At 38.5% G+C, this 20173-nt stretch overlaps 1 protein-coding gene and 1 pseudogene across 3 annotated transcripts in view; one reads left to right on the top strand and one right to left on the bottom strand.

The window, feature by feature from the left end:
• The window catches only part of RNF125 (ring finger protein 125), a 43428-nt gene extending 25413 nt beyond the window's left edge, over nt 1-18015 (top strand). The window contains exons 5-6 of one of the 3 annotated variants that reach the window (XM_047697696.1): nt 4369-4476; nt 17616-18015. In XM_047697696.1, the coding sequence (XP_047553652.1) occupies nt 4369-4476; nt 17616-17633 (126 nt within the window). In that variant the 3' untranslated portion in view covers nt 17634-18015. Of the gene's footprint in view, nt 1-4368; nt 4477-7596; nt 10348-17544 lie in introns of those variants that run through there. The other 2 variants (XM_047697695.1, XM_047697694.1) reach the window with 2 other exon arrangements.
• LOC125082759 (uncharacterized) lies at nt 17327-17426 on the bottom strand (annotated as a pseudogene).
• Nucleotides 18016-20173: the final 2158 nt, after the last annotated feature.

Below are 20173 nucleotides of genomic sequence, written 5' to 3'. Positions count from 1 at the left end.
TTCTGTCATGTTTTACTTTTTTGAAGATTTATCTGTTCATTAGAGAGAGAGAGAGAGAGAGAGAGAGAGCACTCGTCGGGGGGGGGGGGCAGGCAGAGGGAGAGGGAGAAGCAGACCCCTCCCTCCCTGAGCTCTGACGCTACACGGTGCTTCATCCCAGGATCCCCAGATCATGACCTGAGCCGAAACTCATTAACCGACTGAGCTACCCAGGCACCTCTGCCATGTTTTATTTTTTGAAAATTTGTGTCTGTGGAATATTAAACTCACAGGAGACCGGTGACATAAGCAGCATGCTTCAGATTGAATTGAGAGACCACTTTTGAGAGAAATTTGGTATTTTGAGAGAAGATGTTTCAGCAAGAGCCACACTTTCTGGCTGTTCTCTCCACAGAGTGCTCTTTCTTTCGGTGGTTGGCTCCTATTCATCCCTTAGAACTCTGCTGAAATCTTTCTTCTCAGGGAAGCCCTCCATGATATTCAAGTTACTTTCAGCTCTTGCTTTCCTCACCTCTTTTTTTCTCATTTATCACAATTTGTAATCATGTATTCATTTCACGTCTGTCTCTCCTTATAAGCTGTCAGGTTCATGAAGTCATGGAACTCAACTTCCTTGTTCAACACTGCCTGCCCACCTCTTGGTGGAGAACCTAGCGCATGGGTGGCTATAGTGATAATGAAAAAGAAGATACTAAAGAAAAACATAATTCCATTCACCCAGGTTCAAGTGTTCCAATAGTCTCTTATTTTCTGCCTTGCTCCCAAGATTCATTTCTTAAGGGAAGGGACAGGACTTTTATTGGTTTGGAACATAAACTATGGTGACTAGAGCCTGAGCTACCTGCCCCACAGTGGTTTATTTCTGTGGGTATTTAGAATATCTGTGAGTCAACTAGGCTGTGGGAGTGTATGTGCATAAATGTTTTGGAAGGAAGAAAAATCTTTATTAAATTTGCTTTCAGACTCTCGCTAAATTAGATATGCAATCTGGTACCTTAATTTTGGTTACATATTTGCCTGTAATTATTTTAGCGTATGTCTCTTTTCTCTTTTTTTGGATTTAGGAATTTTGAATTTCTTCTCCAATTGGCACTAGCCATCAGATAGTTGCTGTGGAGGTTAATCTAAACCATAGATAGAACTGGGTTTTCCTTGTAATAAATGTTCTGAAGGATTTAAGTTGGTGATAACTTCTGGTATGGTGGCTGTTCTCACCTGTGGAGTTCACCACCAGATAAAGTACATACTGAGATGAGGTCAGCATCCTTTGAATATACACTGTGCACTGATTGATTCCTAATACGAGTATCATGGCCTTGGGAGCATTGAGTGGAGGCACATAATAAAGGAGGAGCTGACGGTAGCAAGTTGGCAATGTTAGTGAGAATGTAGGTGAACACTTAGGTACTTGGCGATGATTAGTCAGTCTCTTACCATTTCTTTCTCCTCCCTCAGGTCAGATCCCTTGATTTAGGACACAAAATAAATCATTAGAGTAGTACAGATAGTCACCTGTTGTTTTCCAGTGTCCTTCTGGAAGAAATCTCTTGAGTTACACAATTAAATACTATGTGCAGTAGAAGACCAAAGTCTCCACTACCTCCTGTCAACATCAGACTGAAAACAAAAACTACTTGGCTTAAAGTTCGAGGTTTTCTGTATCTTTCTCCTTCTCTAGATCTGGAATCTCCTTAATAGTCGGATCAGGGCTCAGCATCTCTGTTCCTCTGACTCTTGACGTGGGTCCTCCGGAAACCCTAATAGGTGCTCAAATATCTGTTGAGCAGAACTGGTCCCAACTTATCCTTCCAAACTCGTCCCCTACCACTTTCCCCAACATGCCCTACCTTCAGCTTCCCAGAGCTTTTCCCATTCCCTAAGCAGGCCTGTCCTTTTCCCACATTAGTTTCTCTGCCTGTGATGCTTCTCACTCTGGCAATGCTGGCTCATTCTGCAAGACTCGTTTCCATTACCAGCAGCTTGGCCTGCGCCTTTTCTGATTTCCTGGGCAAAATTCATGATTCCTTTTTTAGGTCTTGAACTGCCTTTTTGAGTATAACATTTGAATATATGGTGTAACATCTTGGGTATAGCACTTGCTATGCAGTATTGAAAGTATCTGCTTACATGATAACGATAGCAACCATTTATGATTTGTGCCAAGGACTGAGCTAATAGAATGACTGAGCTTCATAATGTTAAATGGCATCTTTTAAATATATAAACAGCTCTGCAAAGCAGAGCTAAGTCTCCTGTTGCAGGTTAAGATTAATGACTTGCCAAGGCCAAGTCAGTGAGAGGCAGAGATGAAATTGGAAACTATTTTCCCGGTCCTAGGAATGCAGGAGTGAACAGGACACATGGACTTTCTTCCCTCATGGAGCTCTAGCTCTTCAGAAACAAGGATCAAACAGTAGTAAACACATGGTGTTTATTAAATACCTAGTATGTATCTGGCACATAGAGGACATTATCTCTAAACATCATAACTACTCTACAAGTTAGATGGTGGTATCTCCACTTGACCCAAGAGGGAAGTTCATGTGCTGAAGTCAGTGACACAGCTGGTAAGAGCTGGTCCTGGGATTTGAAGGCTTTCTGACTTCATAGGTCATGCAACACAACTGTGTCTTCACTGGTTTCCATATTCCAGGTGCACAGCATATAGTAGAGGGCACCATAAAGAGTACTGAGTGAACTCTGAGTGACTCTATACTAGTGTCCCTTCCTTCACATCGCAAAAAAATTAATGTTGCTTTTTTGTTAAAATATTTCTTGGTCTCAGCTGTGTTCTCATTACTATCTAGGGGTCTCAGGGTAGATTAAGGGCTATCTTGGGGATAGCCAGTGTTGGCAAGTAACCAAGATAGCTAGAGCTTTAGAAAATCATAAGTGACTATAAAGCAGTAGTAACTTAAATGATGTGATTCTATTCAAAATAAGACAAAGATTGGGGTGCCTGGGTGGCTCAGTGGGTTAAAGCCTCTGCCTTCAGCTCCGGTCATGATCCCAGGATCCTGGGATCGAGCCCCTCATCTGGCTCTCTGCTCAGCAGGGAGCCTGCTTCCCCCTCTCTCTCTGCCTGCCTCTCTGCCTACCTGTGATCTCTGTCTGTCAAATAAATAAATAAAATCTTAAAAAAAAATAAGACAAAGATTAATGGAGTAAAGCAAGATTGGGAAGTTGAACTATGTTTAAATACTAAGCATACTGAAACTGAGACCCCTATAAAACAATGAGAATTACAAGAAGGCCTCTTTTAAATTTAAAGGGAGATGTTACCATCCAGACAGATAAATTAAGCTCTATTATAATATGAAAAGAATGTTGAATTGTCTATTAGGAGGCCTAGATCCCAGTTCGGATATACAGTGGTTTAAATTTAAGCTAATTTTTTTTTCTTTCTGAGATTGGGCTCATGAAAGAAATAGGATAATAATTAATTCACTAGATTGTTCTGAGGATCAGATGAGAATACCACCTAATTTAATGCCTAACACATACCTGGCTGTCAGTAATGGTGCTGCATCTCATATTCTAAAAAAGGAAAATGTGAAGAAATCGAATTTTAAAAACCCTAGGTTAAAATGTAATAAAGCAGTAAAAAAAAAAAAAAAGTAATAAAGTAGTATATATTTTTTTAAAGATTTTATTTATTAGTGAGAGAGAGCACAGGTGCATGTGGGATAGTGGCTGATGGAGAGGGAGAAGCAGATTCCCCACCAAGCAAGGAGCCCAACATGTGACTTGATCCTAGGACCCAGATATCATGACCTGAGTCAAAGGCAGACAGTTAACCGACTGAGCCACCCAGGTGCCCAGAGTCTTTCGTCACATACACCCAAAAAATGGAGTTCATGCAAAAACTGGTGAGATCTAACTAAGGTGTGTAGTCTAGTTAATTGCTAATTTCCTGGTTTCAGTAAAGTACTGCACTTACAAAGTATTAGCACTAGGGAAGCTGGATGATGGAGTCATGGGAAATCTTGCATTATTTTTGTAATTTCTCCTGAGTTTATAAATACTTGAAAATTTAAAAGATTATTTTTTAAAGCCATTAAGTAAAAAGGGAGGCAACTAATTAAGTTATGGTACATCTACTAAATGCAATATTGTTTAAATAATAGATTGATAGATATAAAATAAATAGCTATACTGTTAAGTACAAGAAATGCATATGAAGAAATAAATACAATTTTATTTGGTTTATATTGTTAATATTTATGCAGTTTTTAAATATTATGCTGAGAAATGGCCAGTAGATTCATAAAGTTAAACTTCATTTTGTTGAATGGTTATTTAATTTTTTAATTCCGACACTGATTATTTTAAATTCCTTCTTGAACTCCTGATTTTCTTTATTTCCAGTTCTGTCCACTTTGCCGTTTACTACCTAATGAGAATCCAGGCAGCTTTAGTGGCAGTTTAATAAGACATTTGCAAGTCAATCACACTTTGTTTTATGATGATTTCATAGTAAGTATATTATTTTACTTTTACATTATGTTTCTGTTTGTTGTGCGTTAAGCTTACCTTTTTAAATTCAAGTGAATAAAATTACAGCAGAAAAAAATATGTATAGACCTGAAGTTAAGTATTAGCATTAAGCAAGAAATTATAAAAATGCAATGTTTATAAACTTGACTATTGATATCATCTGCCTTAGACAAAATTATTTTCTTTGTGATCTGGGTAATTAGTCATTGTATAAGGTACTAGATTTCACTTTCAAATTATTTTAATTTCTAGTCTAGGCCCCTCCCTATATATAGTTTTAATTTTTATGAAGTTGAAAACTTACATAGCTGAGATGAGATGAAATCACATCAGTAACGAAATGGCTCAGAGTTTGTTCTGTGTCTTGGCTATTATAGTGCATTGAATGGCTAAAAACAGATACGGCATTATCAGTGTAGTAAGACATACAAGCCTCATTTTTAATTTAAATTCCATGAGACACAAAACTCGTGTCTACTGAACGTTTTTATTTTTATTTTTTTTTAAAGATTTTATTTATTTATTTGAGAGAGAGAGACAGTGAGAGAGAGCATGAGTGAGGAGAAGGTCAGAGGGAGAAGCAGACTCCCCATGGAGCTGGGAGCCCGATGCGGGACTCGATCCCGGGACTCCGGGATCATGACCTGAGCCGAAGGCAGTCGTCCAACCAACTGAGCCACCCAGGCGTCCCTACTGAACGTTTTTAAACTGAAAAAATTGTTCTATGAAAAATTACAAACACATACAAAAGCAGACAACATAGTACCACCGACCCCCATGTATCAGTAATTACCCATCAATAACTACCAATTAATGGCCAATCTCATTATATTAACCATTTTTTCTTATTGAGAAATAATTGACATGTAGCACTGTGTAAGTTTAAAGTATACGGTATAATGGCTTGACTTACGTAGTGTGACATTATCACCACAATAATGTAACATCCATCATCTCCTAAAGATACCAAATTTTTTTTTCTTTGTGATGAGAATTTTTAGGATTTACTCTCTTACCAGCTTTCGAACACGCCATACATTAGTGTTAACTATAGTCCTCATGTAGTACATTACATCCCCAGTATTTATTTAACTTACAAGGGGAAGTTTATGCCTTTTGATATCTTTCCTCCCATGCTCCCTCCCCCAACCCAAAGATTTTTTTTTTTTAAGATAGAGGAAAAGTTAGATGTAGTATGAATAGTTCTAACTTAGTTTTTTTGTTTGTTTTTTTGGTTTTTGGGGTTTTTTTAGGATAGAAGAAAAGTTAGATGTAGTTTGAATAGATCTAACTTATGACTGTATTTCCCATGATCAGGAATGAGAATAACAAGTGAAAAGTTAATGTAGCCTTTGTTCTGCTTTGCTCCATATGTTGCCATGTGAGGGTAATGTGTTATCTCCTGAGTCCCTTTCAGCAAAGGGGTATTGCCTATTATGGAAGGAAAATCCCTCATAGCCATGTTGTGAAGTAGTGTATTATTATTGTCACCGCTATCTAAATACATGAAGTGTTAAGAGCTAAATTTAACTTTGCATGTAATTTTCACATGATTTTTGACTGCTGTCTTTTTATGCAATTTCAAGATAGAATTTAATAATTGTTGAAGATTGTCCCTTAAAAATGTGTCCTTGCTTTCTGATCTGCCCACTGTATCCATATTCAGCACAAGGAGCTTGGGTTCTGACCTGGGTTTGAGTAACAGCTCTGTCTCGGTCACAGCTTTGTGACTGTGGGCAAGGTACTTAACCACAGAGCCTGTCTGTTCATGTGTGAAGTGAGGAAAGGAAAAGCACTTCATCCCCAAAGCTCTTGTTGAGAATTAAATGTGACAGTGCGTATAAAGTGATTTGCACAGTTTGGGCAAGGACGTTAGGCCACCTGGAGAAGGGGAGAGGGTAAATGGAGGTACTAGGACCACTTGAAGAGCCGAGCAGGTGCCACAACACAGGCTCCAACGCTCAAACAGTGTCTTTTCTGGGAACCTGAAGCGCACATGGACTCAGCAGAGGCTTGTTCTGGTCTATAGGTTCTCATTTTTTTCAACCCGTAGGGCTTCCTCTTTACCTTCACTCCATGAGATGTTCTAAAAGCCAGGTTGATTTCATATCTGTCCCAGCTATTCATGTTCAGTCCATTCTTCTCAGGATTTTCCAAAGTATGATCCAGTACTGGTCAGGAGGAAGCAACTTTGATGAGAGTCCTTTTAGCCAACTCAAAACTGGATGCCACTTGGATGTGGCAGTGAGGTGGAAGCCATGTTGTTTGTTTAGACTTTTGGTTTCCCAAGCTACTGGGTACTATACTGTGCGCCTTAGTATAGTGTCTCATTTTATTCCTTACGGCAGCTTCTGTGAAGTGAGTGTTGTGTCACTATCCTCACTTAGCATGAAACCTCTTAAGCTCAAAGGTTAATAATTGCCTACGAAAAAGCCAGGATTCACTCCAGATCTTGTGTTCTCCTGGGCTTTATGGCTTTCCTTTGGATTTTGTTGATTTGCCTTTATGTTTTTATGTTTTAGAATGGATTTCCAAAAGAGATTTTACTTTTTTCTATTTGATTTATTGCAGAAGAGGAGATGGATTGCAGAGAATAGGGCTCTTAATAGTTTTTGTTTTATTTACAGAATGTGCTGACTTAAAGTTTTGAAAGCCATTTTGGCCATAGGGAGGCAGGAAGAAAGAGAGTTTTGTGTTCAACATATTTTTCAGAAATAGATACTCAGTAGTACTGCTGAGATTGGTGAATTCTGCAGGAATGTCTTGACTTTACTCTGTATTACATGTTTATTTAGAACATAGCACCGTAACTGCGATTTATAATGTTGACTAAAATTACTAATTTAAATTCCAAATCAAGACTATTTTACTATGACAATAGCAAGTTAGTTGTTAGGCAGTAAAATTAAATAGAAAATGCACTAGCCCCAGAACAGAAGTCCTAGGTATTTATGATAGTTTTTGTGGAAACTTGGACTGGTTGCTAAATTCAGGGCTCTACTTTCCTGCCAAATGAGACACTGCCTTGATCTTTATCCTCCAGTTGCTGAAAACTATTATTTCTGATTATATGTTTCTAATTATGTTTCTTTATTGTAGGATTTTAATATAATTGAAGAAGCTCTTATCCGAAGGGTCTTAGACCGGTCACTTCTGGAATATGTGAATCACTCAAACACCACATAATTTTATTAAAAGAAAAGAGAAGGAGACCATACACTTGCACCATTTGTTAAGATGCTGCTTGAACAAGTGGAGGGGAATTCAGTGTTCGGTGGGCAAAAATGTACAACACAGTTACACGTTTGTCCATGTTTCTTGTTTTATTGCGTTTTTAAAACTGCTTTCATTTTGATGGCTTAAATCTGTTTTACGTTCTTGAGTTTTTTAGAAACTTAACAAAAAGTAGTCTCCATCAGCCATTAACATATGGAAGAGAGCATAAGGCAGGATTTGTGGGTGAAGGGTCTTTATTTGCAAATTGAATGATACTGTGTGTAATGTTACATATTAATATCTGCTATCATGGTTGAGCAAGATAACTAATCTTTGTTCTGTGTAAAAAGATGGAGAATAAAACCAAGTGTGGACATTGAAGGAAATACAAAATCTGTTCTAGTGCACATCTAATCTCTAATAGGATAATATGAGTAGCCTTATATTAGAGTAGATAAGGAAAATTTTGGAAGTCAACAAAGGCCACTTAACCACATTGTAAAACATAATACTGTAACAAAATAAATTTTGTGTTAGGAATGTATACTTAATTCTTTGAATTTTATAACTATGCACAATAAGAATCTAATATTGTATTTTTCAAATATTTGTAGCTTATTATTTAGAACTATTTCTACAATGTAGGCAGTTTCTTAAGAACCTGATATTTATAGTAGAAGTGTTCACATCCATAATTTTTAGTGGAAAACCCTAAGGGCTTTGATTTTTTTTTACTTCTTTTCCTTTAGAAAAAATACAAAATATAAATACTGAAAACCAAACAAAATGTAGCTTTTTACATCATTATAAGGAAACACTGTTTTAGAACTCTGACAGCCACTCGGTTATCCTCTGTGTGTCCAGTCACAGTTAATCAACCATCTTCCCAAATTCCACAGAAGTAACCACTACAGTGATACCCATTGTAATCACCTCCTTGCATTTCTTTATTATTACCCAAGTGTGTATCTCTGCACACTATATTTTAATCTTATCCATTTAAAATTGTTTTATTGGCTACATCTCTTACATCTTTTTAACCTATAGGTTCTCCCTTCTTTCTTTTCCTTAGAATTTACTGAAGAATTTCATCTCATGACCTATAGAGTTTCCCACAATCTGTATTTTGCTGTATTTTGCTGACTATGTACTCATGGTACTCAGCATGTTCCTCTTTCCTCTGGATGTTGACACATGGATCTAGATGTTTGAATAGACTCAGGTTCAGTCCTTTTTGGCAAGACTATAGGTTATGGTGTGTTCTTTCGCCAGAGGGTACACAGTGTCTGGTTCTCTCTATTTGTGATGTCAGCTGAAGTTGATGCTCATTGCCTAGATCCACTCACTGATTTGTGAGTTGGAGGATATTCTAATTCTATCATTGCTCTTTCATTTATTAGTTAGAACAGTTTTATAAAGAGATGTTTCCCCACATCCACTATTTGGTTTACCACTGGTCAAGTTTGTACAAGAAAGGGAAATTAAATATTTGTATTTTCCTCTCATTTACTAATTTTCAAGATAATAAACTTGTTTCCAGTTACCTTCCAGAGATCACTTTTTTTTACTGTTATGAACTCATGGGTTCAAACGTATTTGATAGGCTTCAACCCATTTCAAATATTACCTTATTTAAGTTCAAATTGTCCCCATCTTTTGGCCATTGGGAACCTCACCAAGTTGCCTCTGAGTCATTTTGACACTACACTGTCTTTATTACCTTCCTTGCTATCTGGAAGACAAGATATTCCAGGCTCAACTTGGTGTGTTTCCTGCCCCAGACATGGAATGAGCCATTTCTCTAAGAAGCCTGGTTACTTTCAGTAAGAAATGGTATTTCAAAACCGTAATCAGGGCTCTGAGAATGCTCATTGCTGTTAGATTGGCCATTGTTTCTAGGAGAAAGCTAGGAAATCTCTATTTTTTCTTTTTTTAGTATGATAAAACACGTGAGTTTATTGTGAAACTTCCAAATCAAATTGAATACTACAGAGTTTTTCTTAATGCTTTCTATTACAACTGTATTTCCATTTTCTATACTGAGAATCCTGGTTTTCAAGGACCTATATAGGACATGCTAGAGTTAGAATATCCCACAATTACTCATTTCCTTTACTTACCTTACACATGCAAGTTACAATTTGATAACTGAAACAATTAAAATTTTTCCATTTGCCTTTCCCATTCTCTGTTTTCAGAAGTCATACTATGTCAGCGTTTCTAGAACATACTGGTATAACATACTATACTCTCTCCCTTCTAACCCCCATTTAGTCTTAGTTCTTCAAATAACTGTATAGTCAGTGCTTGCTACTAGTGATTATCTGATGGCTCTATTTTTCATGTCTGGCTCCTTAATGACACATCCAGGATGCAGAATGACGTCTCTGTAGTGTAAGCAAGCGAAGGAAGCTATGAAGACTAGTGATAACAACTGAGGATAAAATACTTGGCCGTAGTTAGCTTTTTAATCGTCATCATTTATGAACTTGGTTCCTTACACATAAATGTAGTCATAGTCATGGTGCCCCCAATTTTTTATAATAAATTATCCTTTCCTTCCTTAAAGACTTGATTACTATTCTGCCATCCACTGTGAAGTATTTAGAAAAAGATAAACCCAGATGAAATCTGCAGAGCCCTATTCCCTCCCTTTTAGATTCTGGTTTCAAGCTTGCTTTTCACAGCTGCAGACAAGTAAGAACAGATTTTTAGTTTCACAAGCTCTTGTCCTGCCATTTGGATGGGTTATCCAATAAAGCAAAACCCGCCGGACTACAAGTGCAAAAAGAGAGGAATTTTTCAGAGATAATCAGATTGAAAATCTAATCCCTAAAAAATAAAACAATGTATCTCTGAGCTTGAGTACCGACTATCCAGAAAATAAGTCTTAGTTCAGAGCTACACAAAAGGCATCCTTAAATCTGTAAAACTTGAGAAAACTTCAAAACTTTAAAACCTGGCTTTTAAGTAAAGCTTGAAAAAGTCATCTACCACTATTAACCTCAGTGCAGCAAATCTGCAGCCTTTCCCTGGATTCCTCTTAGGATAATTTTGCCACCTACAGGACAAATGAGGTGCTGGCCACCTGAATTATTTTGCCTTCTGAATTATTTTGAGTTCTAAAATGGTGAAATGCAAATATTCATTGGTTCACTGTGCCTTTAACCTTTTATAAAAAGGAGTTTATAACTCATTGTTTTAAAAAGGGAAAACCACAGACCAAACCATCATACTGTACACCTTAAACCTTATACACTGATCTGTGTCAATTATTTCTCAATAAAGGGGAGGGGGATGAAAACCAGTATTTGAAGCTGTTGACTACTAACAAAAAAGTTTCACTCATTTTCTTTATAGCACCTCAAGATGCATTTTTTTCAAGGCCTTATAAAGGGAAAAACTGATTCACATGTTACTTTTTAAAAGCTAAAGTCTTCTAACCCAACAAAAACCTACAGAGATTTTCTTCATGTGCTTTTTCCTCAAGTTTCTAAAATGTAGGTTGAAAAAATTGGATAGTGCCTCTATGATAAACAGAGCTTCAGATCAGATCTCCTAAGAGATCCTTTGTTGCTTCATTTCTTTTCCTGGTGCTAGGTGTCTTTCATTTTGAAGTGAGCTTACTCCAGCTTTGGAAAGTCTATGATGTCATCATTTATACCTTTGAACATTGAAGTTATTTTAAAAAGTCACTAAGATATTTGTTCTTTTATTATTCAGTTGCAACAAATCTGTATAATGATCAGAATTTAAAATGTACAATTCTTTTCCTTCTGTAAATATGTATTATTGTCAGAAATAAAGAATGGCAGGACCATTGCTTTCATTAAAATATCCACTGTGACTGTTCTTAAGTATGGATTTGATAATTGTTTACAAACTTAGCTTTTTAAATTATCATCATTGGCAATATCTATTGCAAACATACACCTTCATTTTAGGCCAGTAATTCTCAAATAGGGGTGATTTTGCCTCCCAGAGGACATCGCAATGTCCAGATACGTTTTTGGTTGTCGTAACTGGGGTGTGCTATTTGCAGGGAAGTGGGTAGAGACCAGAGATCCTGCCCCACATCTCCAGTGCATATGACAGCTCTCAACCGCAAAGAATTAGCCTGCCCAAAATATCAGTGGTGCTGAAGTTTAGAAACCCAGATTTAGGCCAAGGTAATGCTGAGCCTCACGGACTTAGTAATAGTTCTGTTTACAAGGGGCTTCGTTGAAATTTAAAAGGTAAGATGTAACTGGATTCTATAAATCCTACTCCTTACTAAATACATATGAAATTTTGGGTGGCAATAGCTATCATATGTACCCCAGATCAGAATATGTTCAAACATATAAGCGCTTGGATTTTTCACAAGAAGAGGTAAAGGCCAGAACACAGATGTTATTGACTTGACCTCTCATGATTGTTTACTGAAAGTAAAAGATAGAGGCAACTCAGAATGGGTTAAGAAGACTTCTCTTTATCACCTAGATTATCTTTACTGAAGATAAGACAAAATATTTCCAGAGGGAAACCTATGCCTGAGATCCTTGAAGTTAAATATTTAAATTTCTACTTTTTTTTTTTTTTATTAACTGGAAAATCATCTGGTTTTTTAATCGTGGTTTCAGAGAAGGCCACCCATGGGTCTTGATTAAGGCTAATCATTGCTGCAAAGCAGCCCTATGAGAGCCCAGAGAAAGTGAGAGATTGGTCAAGATAGATTAGGTCATCCTGTGATTACAAACAACCCCAAACCCTGCGCTCACCCAAAGTCTCCTGTGTTTCCTGGCTATTCTCCAGATAGCTGTTCTCCAGCCTCAGAATCCCAGATTGTTTTGATTTCATGGCATTTGTATACTACCTCATGCTTCCCACCACCCCTTACCACAGTGGGCTGGAGAGTTGGTTACACAGGTCATTTCCACTCACATTTCACTTGCCAAGGCAAGTCACGGCCGGATGTAATTTTAAGCCACTGGGAGAAATGCAATCTTCCTTAGGTAGGAGAGAACTGAATATTGGGATATAATAGTAATGCTGACCATGGAAGTAGAAAGCTAGGAAGAGCTGACAGAGACCAGGAGGTCCACAGCAAAAGGGTATAACAAATACATGTGGAGGGGCGCTTGGCTGGCTCAGTGGTAGAGCATGATCTTGGGGTCATGAATTTGAGCCAGGAGAGACAAAACGCCGAAAAGAGACTACCTTTTTAGAAACATAAACTCCTATTCATTTTGCTATTGTTTTGCTTAACTTTACTCAAAATTTAGGATTATTTTACCAAATGAAAGATGTTTCAGTTTCTCAAACATAAAACAGTAATTTTGTCTTTTGAGTCACTTTTTCCTTTTCAGTAAAAGGAGTTAGGACTTTAACATGAATTCTGGGAGATAACATTCATCTGTAACAATAAATATGCAATGAATGTAAATATATAGTTAACAAACATTGTTAAGCATATATGTATATATATAAAACATGCAAACATTACTGGTTATCAGAGATATTGAACACTATAATGATACTATTTTTCTCTCTCAACACAATGTCTGACATAGTATGCTCTCTCATACATTTTTTGAATCAGCCTGTCAGCAAAATTTCTCAATTGATAGTTCTTCACACAAGAAAGCTGTGGTGGAGCTGGCACACTATGGTGGTTTAGTGGTATAATTTACACATTCCAAAGCAATTTGGTAGTGGTATCTTACCTCTTCAAATAATTCTACTTCTGGAAATATTTCCTGGCACTTCTACTCCAAAATGGAACCTATATGCAGGATCATATTTATTGCAGTGCCATTCACACAAAGTGCATAAATTAGAGTCCAATATTTTTTATTTTTATTATTTTTATTTTAAAGATTTTATTTATTCATTTGACAGAGAGAGAGACAGCGAGAGAGGGAACACAAGCAGGGGGAGTAGGAGAGGGAGAAGCAGGCTTCCTGCTGAGCAGAGCCCAATGTGGGGCTCGATGCCAGGTCCCTGAGATCATGACCTGAGCCGAAGGCAGACGCTTTTTAATGACTGAGCCACCCAGACACCCGTATTTTTATTATTTTTTTAAAGACCTGTTTTTTGTTGTTTTGTTTTTGTATTTTGCTTTTTTTAAAATAATCTCTATGCCCAACATGAGGTTTGAACTCACAGCCCAGAGATCAAGAGTCACGTGCTCTACTGAGTGAGTCAGCCAGGCACCCCCAGGCCAATCGTTTTTAAAATGTGGCCTTTTGATCAACACTGTCACTAAATATGTTAATACAGCATTCAGTTTACTGTCAGGTCAGCCTGGGAAGAATTTATATCTAAATTATCACATTTAAACCCTGTCAACTCTGATTAGTTTTAACTCCCAGAGAGTTAAATTATTTCTAAGCTCTTTGAAAAGCTTTTTTTTTTTTTAAGATTTTATTTATTTATTTGACAGACAGAGATCACAAGTAGGCAGAGAGGGAGAGGGAAGCAGGCTCCCTGCTGAGCAGAGAGCCCCATGCGGGGCTTGATCCCAGGCCCCTGAGGTGGTGACCTGAGCCAAAGGCAGAGGCTTTAACCCACTGAGCCACCTAGGCACCCCTATTTCTAAGCTCTTAAGAAATATTTTATTGTTCCAGTCCTCCTAACCCCAAGCCATCATATGTTCATGCCTCGGTGATTTTGTATACTTTTTCCACTTAGCGTAAAATAAATTTCATGATTTCTCTGTAAAGACTCTTTTGAGCCATCCAGGTAGAGTCAATGGCACTATCCTTTATATCTGTCCCTCAACCTCACCTTCATTGCTACAGTCATCATATTTCTTTGTGTATAGGCCAAATGCTCTCAAGACTGAAATTTCCTTGAGGGCAGGGGATGGCATTTATCTTTACCTCCAAAGAGCCTCACTATAAACTCAATCAAACTCAGTCTTAGGCTGTTAGGGCTGTTGTAGTAAAATACCTTATACTGAGTGGCATAAAGGACAGAAATGGTATTTTGTTGTAGTTCTGGAGCCTGGAAGGTCCAACATCAAGTTCCATCAGGGTTTGGTTTCTAGTGAGAGCTCTCTTCCTGGCTTGCAGAGTACTTGCTGTACTCTCAAGTGGCAGAACAGAGCACGAGCACTCTCTTATAAGGGCATGAACCCCATCATGAGGAATTTGATATTATATATATACATATATAAGATTTAATATACTTCTAAGTGTATTTGATTTTTGTCCCTTTGATACATTCTTAACAATGTATGCAAAAAGGTCAAAATCTGGGGCGCCTGGTGGCTCTATCAGTTAAGTGTCTGTCTTTGATTCAGGTCATGATCCCAGGGTCCTGGGATCGAGCCCTAGGTCAGGCTCCCTGCTCAGTGGAGAGTCTGCTTCTTCCTCTCCCTCTGACCTTCTCCTTCTAACCCTCCCCTCCGCCTGTACTCTCACACACACTCTCTCTCCCAAATGAGTAATTAAAAAAAAAACTTAAAAAAAAACACATCAAAATCTTACAAGTAAACTCATACTGTCCTTTGACAGTATTTCAAAAGTGTGTTCTCTAAATATTCAGTCTTGAGGCATGCTGGTTTGAAAACTATCTTAAAGAGAGAAATAATAACTTTCTAATAAAAAATCATAATCATCTAGTCAAACTCTAAGAAACAGAAAATAGAATGGTGAGGTACCTGGGTGGCTTAGTCGGTTAATTGTCTGCCTTCAGCTCAGGTCATGATCCCAGGGTCCTGGGTTTGAGCCTCATGTTCGGCTCTCTACTCCGCGGGGAGCCTGCTTCCCCCTCTGCCTGCTGCTCCCCCTGCTTGTGCTTATGTTGTCTCTCTCTGTCAAATAAATAAATAAAATCTTTTTTAAAAAAATTAAAAATTAAAAAAAAAGAAAATAGAATGGTGGTTGTTAGGGGCAAGAGGGAGGGGGAGTTATTGGTCAATGGATTTAGAGCTTCAGTTTGAAAAGATGAAAAGGTTCTAGAGACCCATTGCATACCAAGGTGCATATGGTTAACACTAATAAACTGTGCACTTGAAAATGGATAAAATGGTAAATTTTATGTTATATGGTTTTTTACCACAACAAGCAAACAAACAAAATTGGTGTGTGGGTAAACCAAATACTATGGTCTATATATAATTCTGTGCCACCCAGTTTGGAAAATTATAATTGTCAGTGAAATTTAGGAAAGAAGTATCATACTGGAAAAGTTCTTGAGATTTCAAAAATAAACTATTTAAATATAGAGACTGAACAACTCTCCTTCCTATTGCTATTTTTTCCACCCACTGCTCTCTCTCCAGACTTGGGATAAAGTTTAAGGCAGACAGCTTTGTTTGCTTCTTTCCCCCCCTATTTGCAGTGGTTGTGCGCTCTCTTAGATATTTATTGTTATGAGTCAGCAGTCTGGGTTCATATCACTTCATTATGGGATTTTTGATAGAACTCTTAAGAAGGCAGTTTTTGTTCTTGTTGCTGGTGCTGTTGTTACTTTTTTTCACACTGAGTATCTTAAGCTCAAATAATTTAGCACTGGGGGACCACTATGAGGGAAGTATGCCTAAGGCTAAAGTGAATCCAAGAAAAGCAGAGCCAAGAGGAAGTGAAAACTAAATCCTGATGATATCTTTTGAATGTCTGGCTTCAAACATGTATCATCTTGGCTTTATCACTGGAATTATGTGAACTAGAGAATTCTATTTATTGCTTAAGCAATACTTTGATTTCTATCACTTCCTATGCAAAAAGAAACTTGACTCATATGGCTTCTGTGCAATATTTCTGCATTCTTAAAATGTATATCCCCCATTACCTAGTTCAAGTTGGATTCTGTGATTAACAACCTTAGAGTCCCAAGTGATACAGACATCAATACCAGAAGTGGGATCATTGTTTCAGATCATCAGAGAAAATGCAGAACTAGCTGAACTGTGGTTCCATGGGGGGCTGGGGCAGGTACAGATTCCTGCATTGTAAGGTGAGAAATTTAAGATTTTGTATGTAGATACCAAACAATTGCCAACACTATATCCTTAAGTTTCTTGGGCTTAAGGCATATGGCTATAAAGGATAAAGCTTTAGAAAACTTAGTAGCAAAATGTCACTGGGTCAGTCTGCCAGTTACTGGTCTGTTAATTCGAAGTTCCAAATTTATACGTTTTGCTTGCTGTGTGAAAATAGATCTGGGCCCTTAAATGTTTTGCCTTTGCCAGCTGGCACAATAATAATAATAGTTGGCAGCTTTTCCAACAGAGGGCACTAGAGAGAAATTGCGGGAGGAAAAGGGTTTTGTTTCCCAGTTCTCGTTTGCTTGCTTCCCATGGCGTACAGAGCCAACCCTGGCTTCGGCAGTGTGCACTGCCCAGCTGCATCTGCCAGACCACATTTTCCTCCAAAGTCCCCCTGGATGGTTTTGCAACAGAATGTCTCCATGAGACATGTCTCTGTGAACAGCTTTCCCTTGCATCCTAGGGGATATGTTTCCAGCCAGTTCTACCAGCATGATACCACAGAGACATTTCTGCCATCCGGTGAACCACAGCTGGGTCCTCCTTTCCAGCAAGGTCTGGATCTCCATCCAGAGTGGTGGGGCCCTTCTCTGGGTACTCTATTTCAACTCTCTTTTCATTTTTTTTTTTTTTTTTAATATGAAGCATGAATACTTCATGAATTTTCACGTCAACCTTGTGCAAGGGCCTTTCGAATCTCTGTATGGTTCTAATTTTAGGACAAGTACTGCTAAAGCAAGGATTTGAGCTTATATTCTTCACGTTCCTCTTTACTTCTTATACCAATCCCCTCTTAGAGTTATTAAAGTTTCTCTGGTCAAATTACTGTGTAATTTCTCTCTCTGAATTGTACCCAGCGTGATACATCAAATTATGCTGATTTTTCCTGAGTACCTCCAATAAGGTACAACAAAAAATTTGCCTGCAGCCATCAAGATTTTCCTGAATGTGAGCAGAAAAAAAGAGGAATTGGGAACTAATAAGGCTGAGGTCCAAAGCAAGACAGACCCAAGGACAGAGAGATCAAGTTCTCTGACTTGCTTCATCTTCTCTGTGTAAGATTGAGATGCTGACTGAGAAAATGGGAGATCCCGCCAACTACAAAGGGGTGGGATTAATGGAGTATGTGGGGTACCTGGATACACGGGGCCCCACCACGGTGCCTCACCCTGGCTCCCCTCCTGACAAACAGGATGACATTGGCAGTGCCAACTACATTGGCCTGGAATTCAGTTTGGGAGCAGGGTGCTATTCTAGAAGAGAAAGAAGAGTTCTCTGCCAGCCCAGACAGTTTCTTCACCCACACTGTCCTGAAATAAAGTTTGTTCAATAGAGTGTGCTGCATATGTGTGGATCCCAAAGTTGCTGCTATTGAACAGAAAATCTGTGAGTTATAGCCCAGACTTGGCTCTTCCACTGAGCAGCTATGCTGACCTGATAAAGTTTTTGGTGTTTAATTTTTAGGAAGTTCACATAAAATGAAACTGATAAGACAGGTGACTGTGGTTTTATTTGAATTTGTAGCACCAGCAAAAACCAAACTATATAATAGGCCTGTGATGCACTGAAATCAATGGCACAGAATGTCCAAACTGCTTGGATGGCCTCAGGCCATTTTTCCACCCCATACAGTTAACAAATGAATTGCAAATGAAATATGCCCCTCCTCTTTCCCCAAACAGGTTGTTTACTCTAATGGCCTTTTAGGTGTTCCCTTAGTGATAGGAATGATTCTAGCAGGCAATATCAGAGAGCTGTATTAGTGACAACAGAACTCTCACCAAGCCAAGTCAAACAAATGATGCCAATGAGACTCAATGGTTCTCTGCTTCACTTCATCAACTCTGGCCAGCAGCAAATGGTACATACCCTGTGATTTCTTCCCCTCTTTTCATGTTCTAAGTGGAAGTTTTCATAGTAGTTGTATTTGTTCTGCATTGTTGTACATAAGAGGTAGTTGATAGGGATTACGTTTATAATTTAGTCTAAGGCTACAGGATCATGAGTTATTACAACTGGATCAGATTAAGACTCAACTAAAGGAATAAACAAATTATTTAAAATAAATTATGAGGGGAGCCTGGGTTGCTCAGCCGGTTAAGCAGCTGCCTTCGGCTCAGGTCATGATCCCAGGGTCCTGGGATTGAGCCCCACATTGGGCTCCCTGCTCAGCGGGGTGTCTTCTTCTCCCTCTCCTTCTGCCTGCCACTCTGCCTACTTGTGTGCTCTCTCTCTGTGTCAAATAAATAAAATGAAATCTTTAAAAATAAATAAATAAATTATGAGACACTGGACTGGAAAAATGGTGGTCTCATGACATTGCCTCTAGGATCATAGCTGGATGGTACTTTAGTTTGTGTCCTGAAGAAGTAATATATGTGTATGTATTGAGGAGGAATGGACAGAATAATTCAACTTTAGGTATAGAAAGAAAGGTGTAGGGCGCCTGGGTGGCTCAGTGGGTTAAAGCCTCTGCTTTCTGCTCGGGTCATGATCCCGGAGCCCTGGGATCAAGCTCCACATCCGGCTCTCTGCTCAGCAGGGAGCCTGCTTCCCCTCTCTCTCTGCCTGCCTCCCTGCCTACTTGTGATCTGTGTCTGTCAAATAAATAAATAAAAATCTTTAAAAAAAGAAAGAAAGGTGTATATTTCCGCTGGAGGGTTCTTCTATTTCTCTAAAAATCAGGCTTTGTTTGCTTTTTAAAACTGGTGTCAGGCTTTTGTCTCCACTGTTACACTGGAACTAATCTTGTTATAGTTGCCTTTATCCAAGCTGTGTTCCCAGAGGATGTCGATAAAGGTGTGAAGTAAAAGAGGAGAGGGGAGGAAAAAGAAAAAAGGCAGGGAGGAGAAAAGAAAAGGAGAGGTTTTAATTTAAAATTTTGTATTTCTCTCAAAGATGAAAAAAACCCAGCAACCCAGCAACATCAAACAAAAGTTGAAAGGTGAGTTAATTTGTTGGACTCTTTTGACATTTCTGGTCTAATCCATAGCTCTGCTTCCTAGGACAGCATAGTTTAGTCCATGAAACAGTTTCAGCTGCATTCAAAATACCTGTTTCATTTTTGGCTGGGTTTCTCTACCGAACGGCTTTCTCTGCTTGGGAAAAGGGTGCTGTCCATTATGTTAATATACTTACTAAGGTAAGGCACTAATAGAGACTGACTAGAACAGAGGGATCTCAATTCTACTTTCTTGGGAGAGAGTGTAACTGGCACATGTTTGTACTATATCCCCTCTATTTTATTCAACTGTATCATGGAAGCCGGGTTCTACAGGATCAAAAGGCCCTTACGGTTACAAATAGAAATATTAGTAAAAATGATAGCTGTCTGGGCACCTGGGTGGCTCAGTCAGTTAAGCGACTGCCTTCAGCTCAGGTCTTGACCCTGGAGTCCTGGGATCAAGTCCCACAGCGGGCTCCCAGCTCTGCAGGGAGTCTGTTTCTCCCTTTGATCTTCTACCTTCTCATGCTCTCTATCACTTG

The sequence above is a fragment of the Lutra lutra genome, chromosome 12 (assembly GCF_902655055.1).
Source record: "Lutra lutra chromosome 12, mLutLut1.2, whole genome shotgun sequence".
NCBI lineage: Eukaryota > Metazoa > Chordata > Mammalia > Carnivora > Mustelidae > Lutra > Lutra lutra.
The sequence above is the reverse complement of the archived record's forward strand: the minus strand, read 5'-3'. Positions and strand labels throughout refer to the sequence as shown.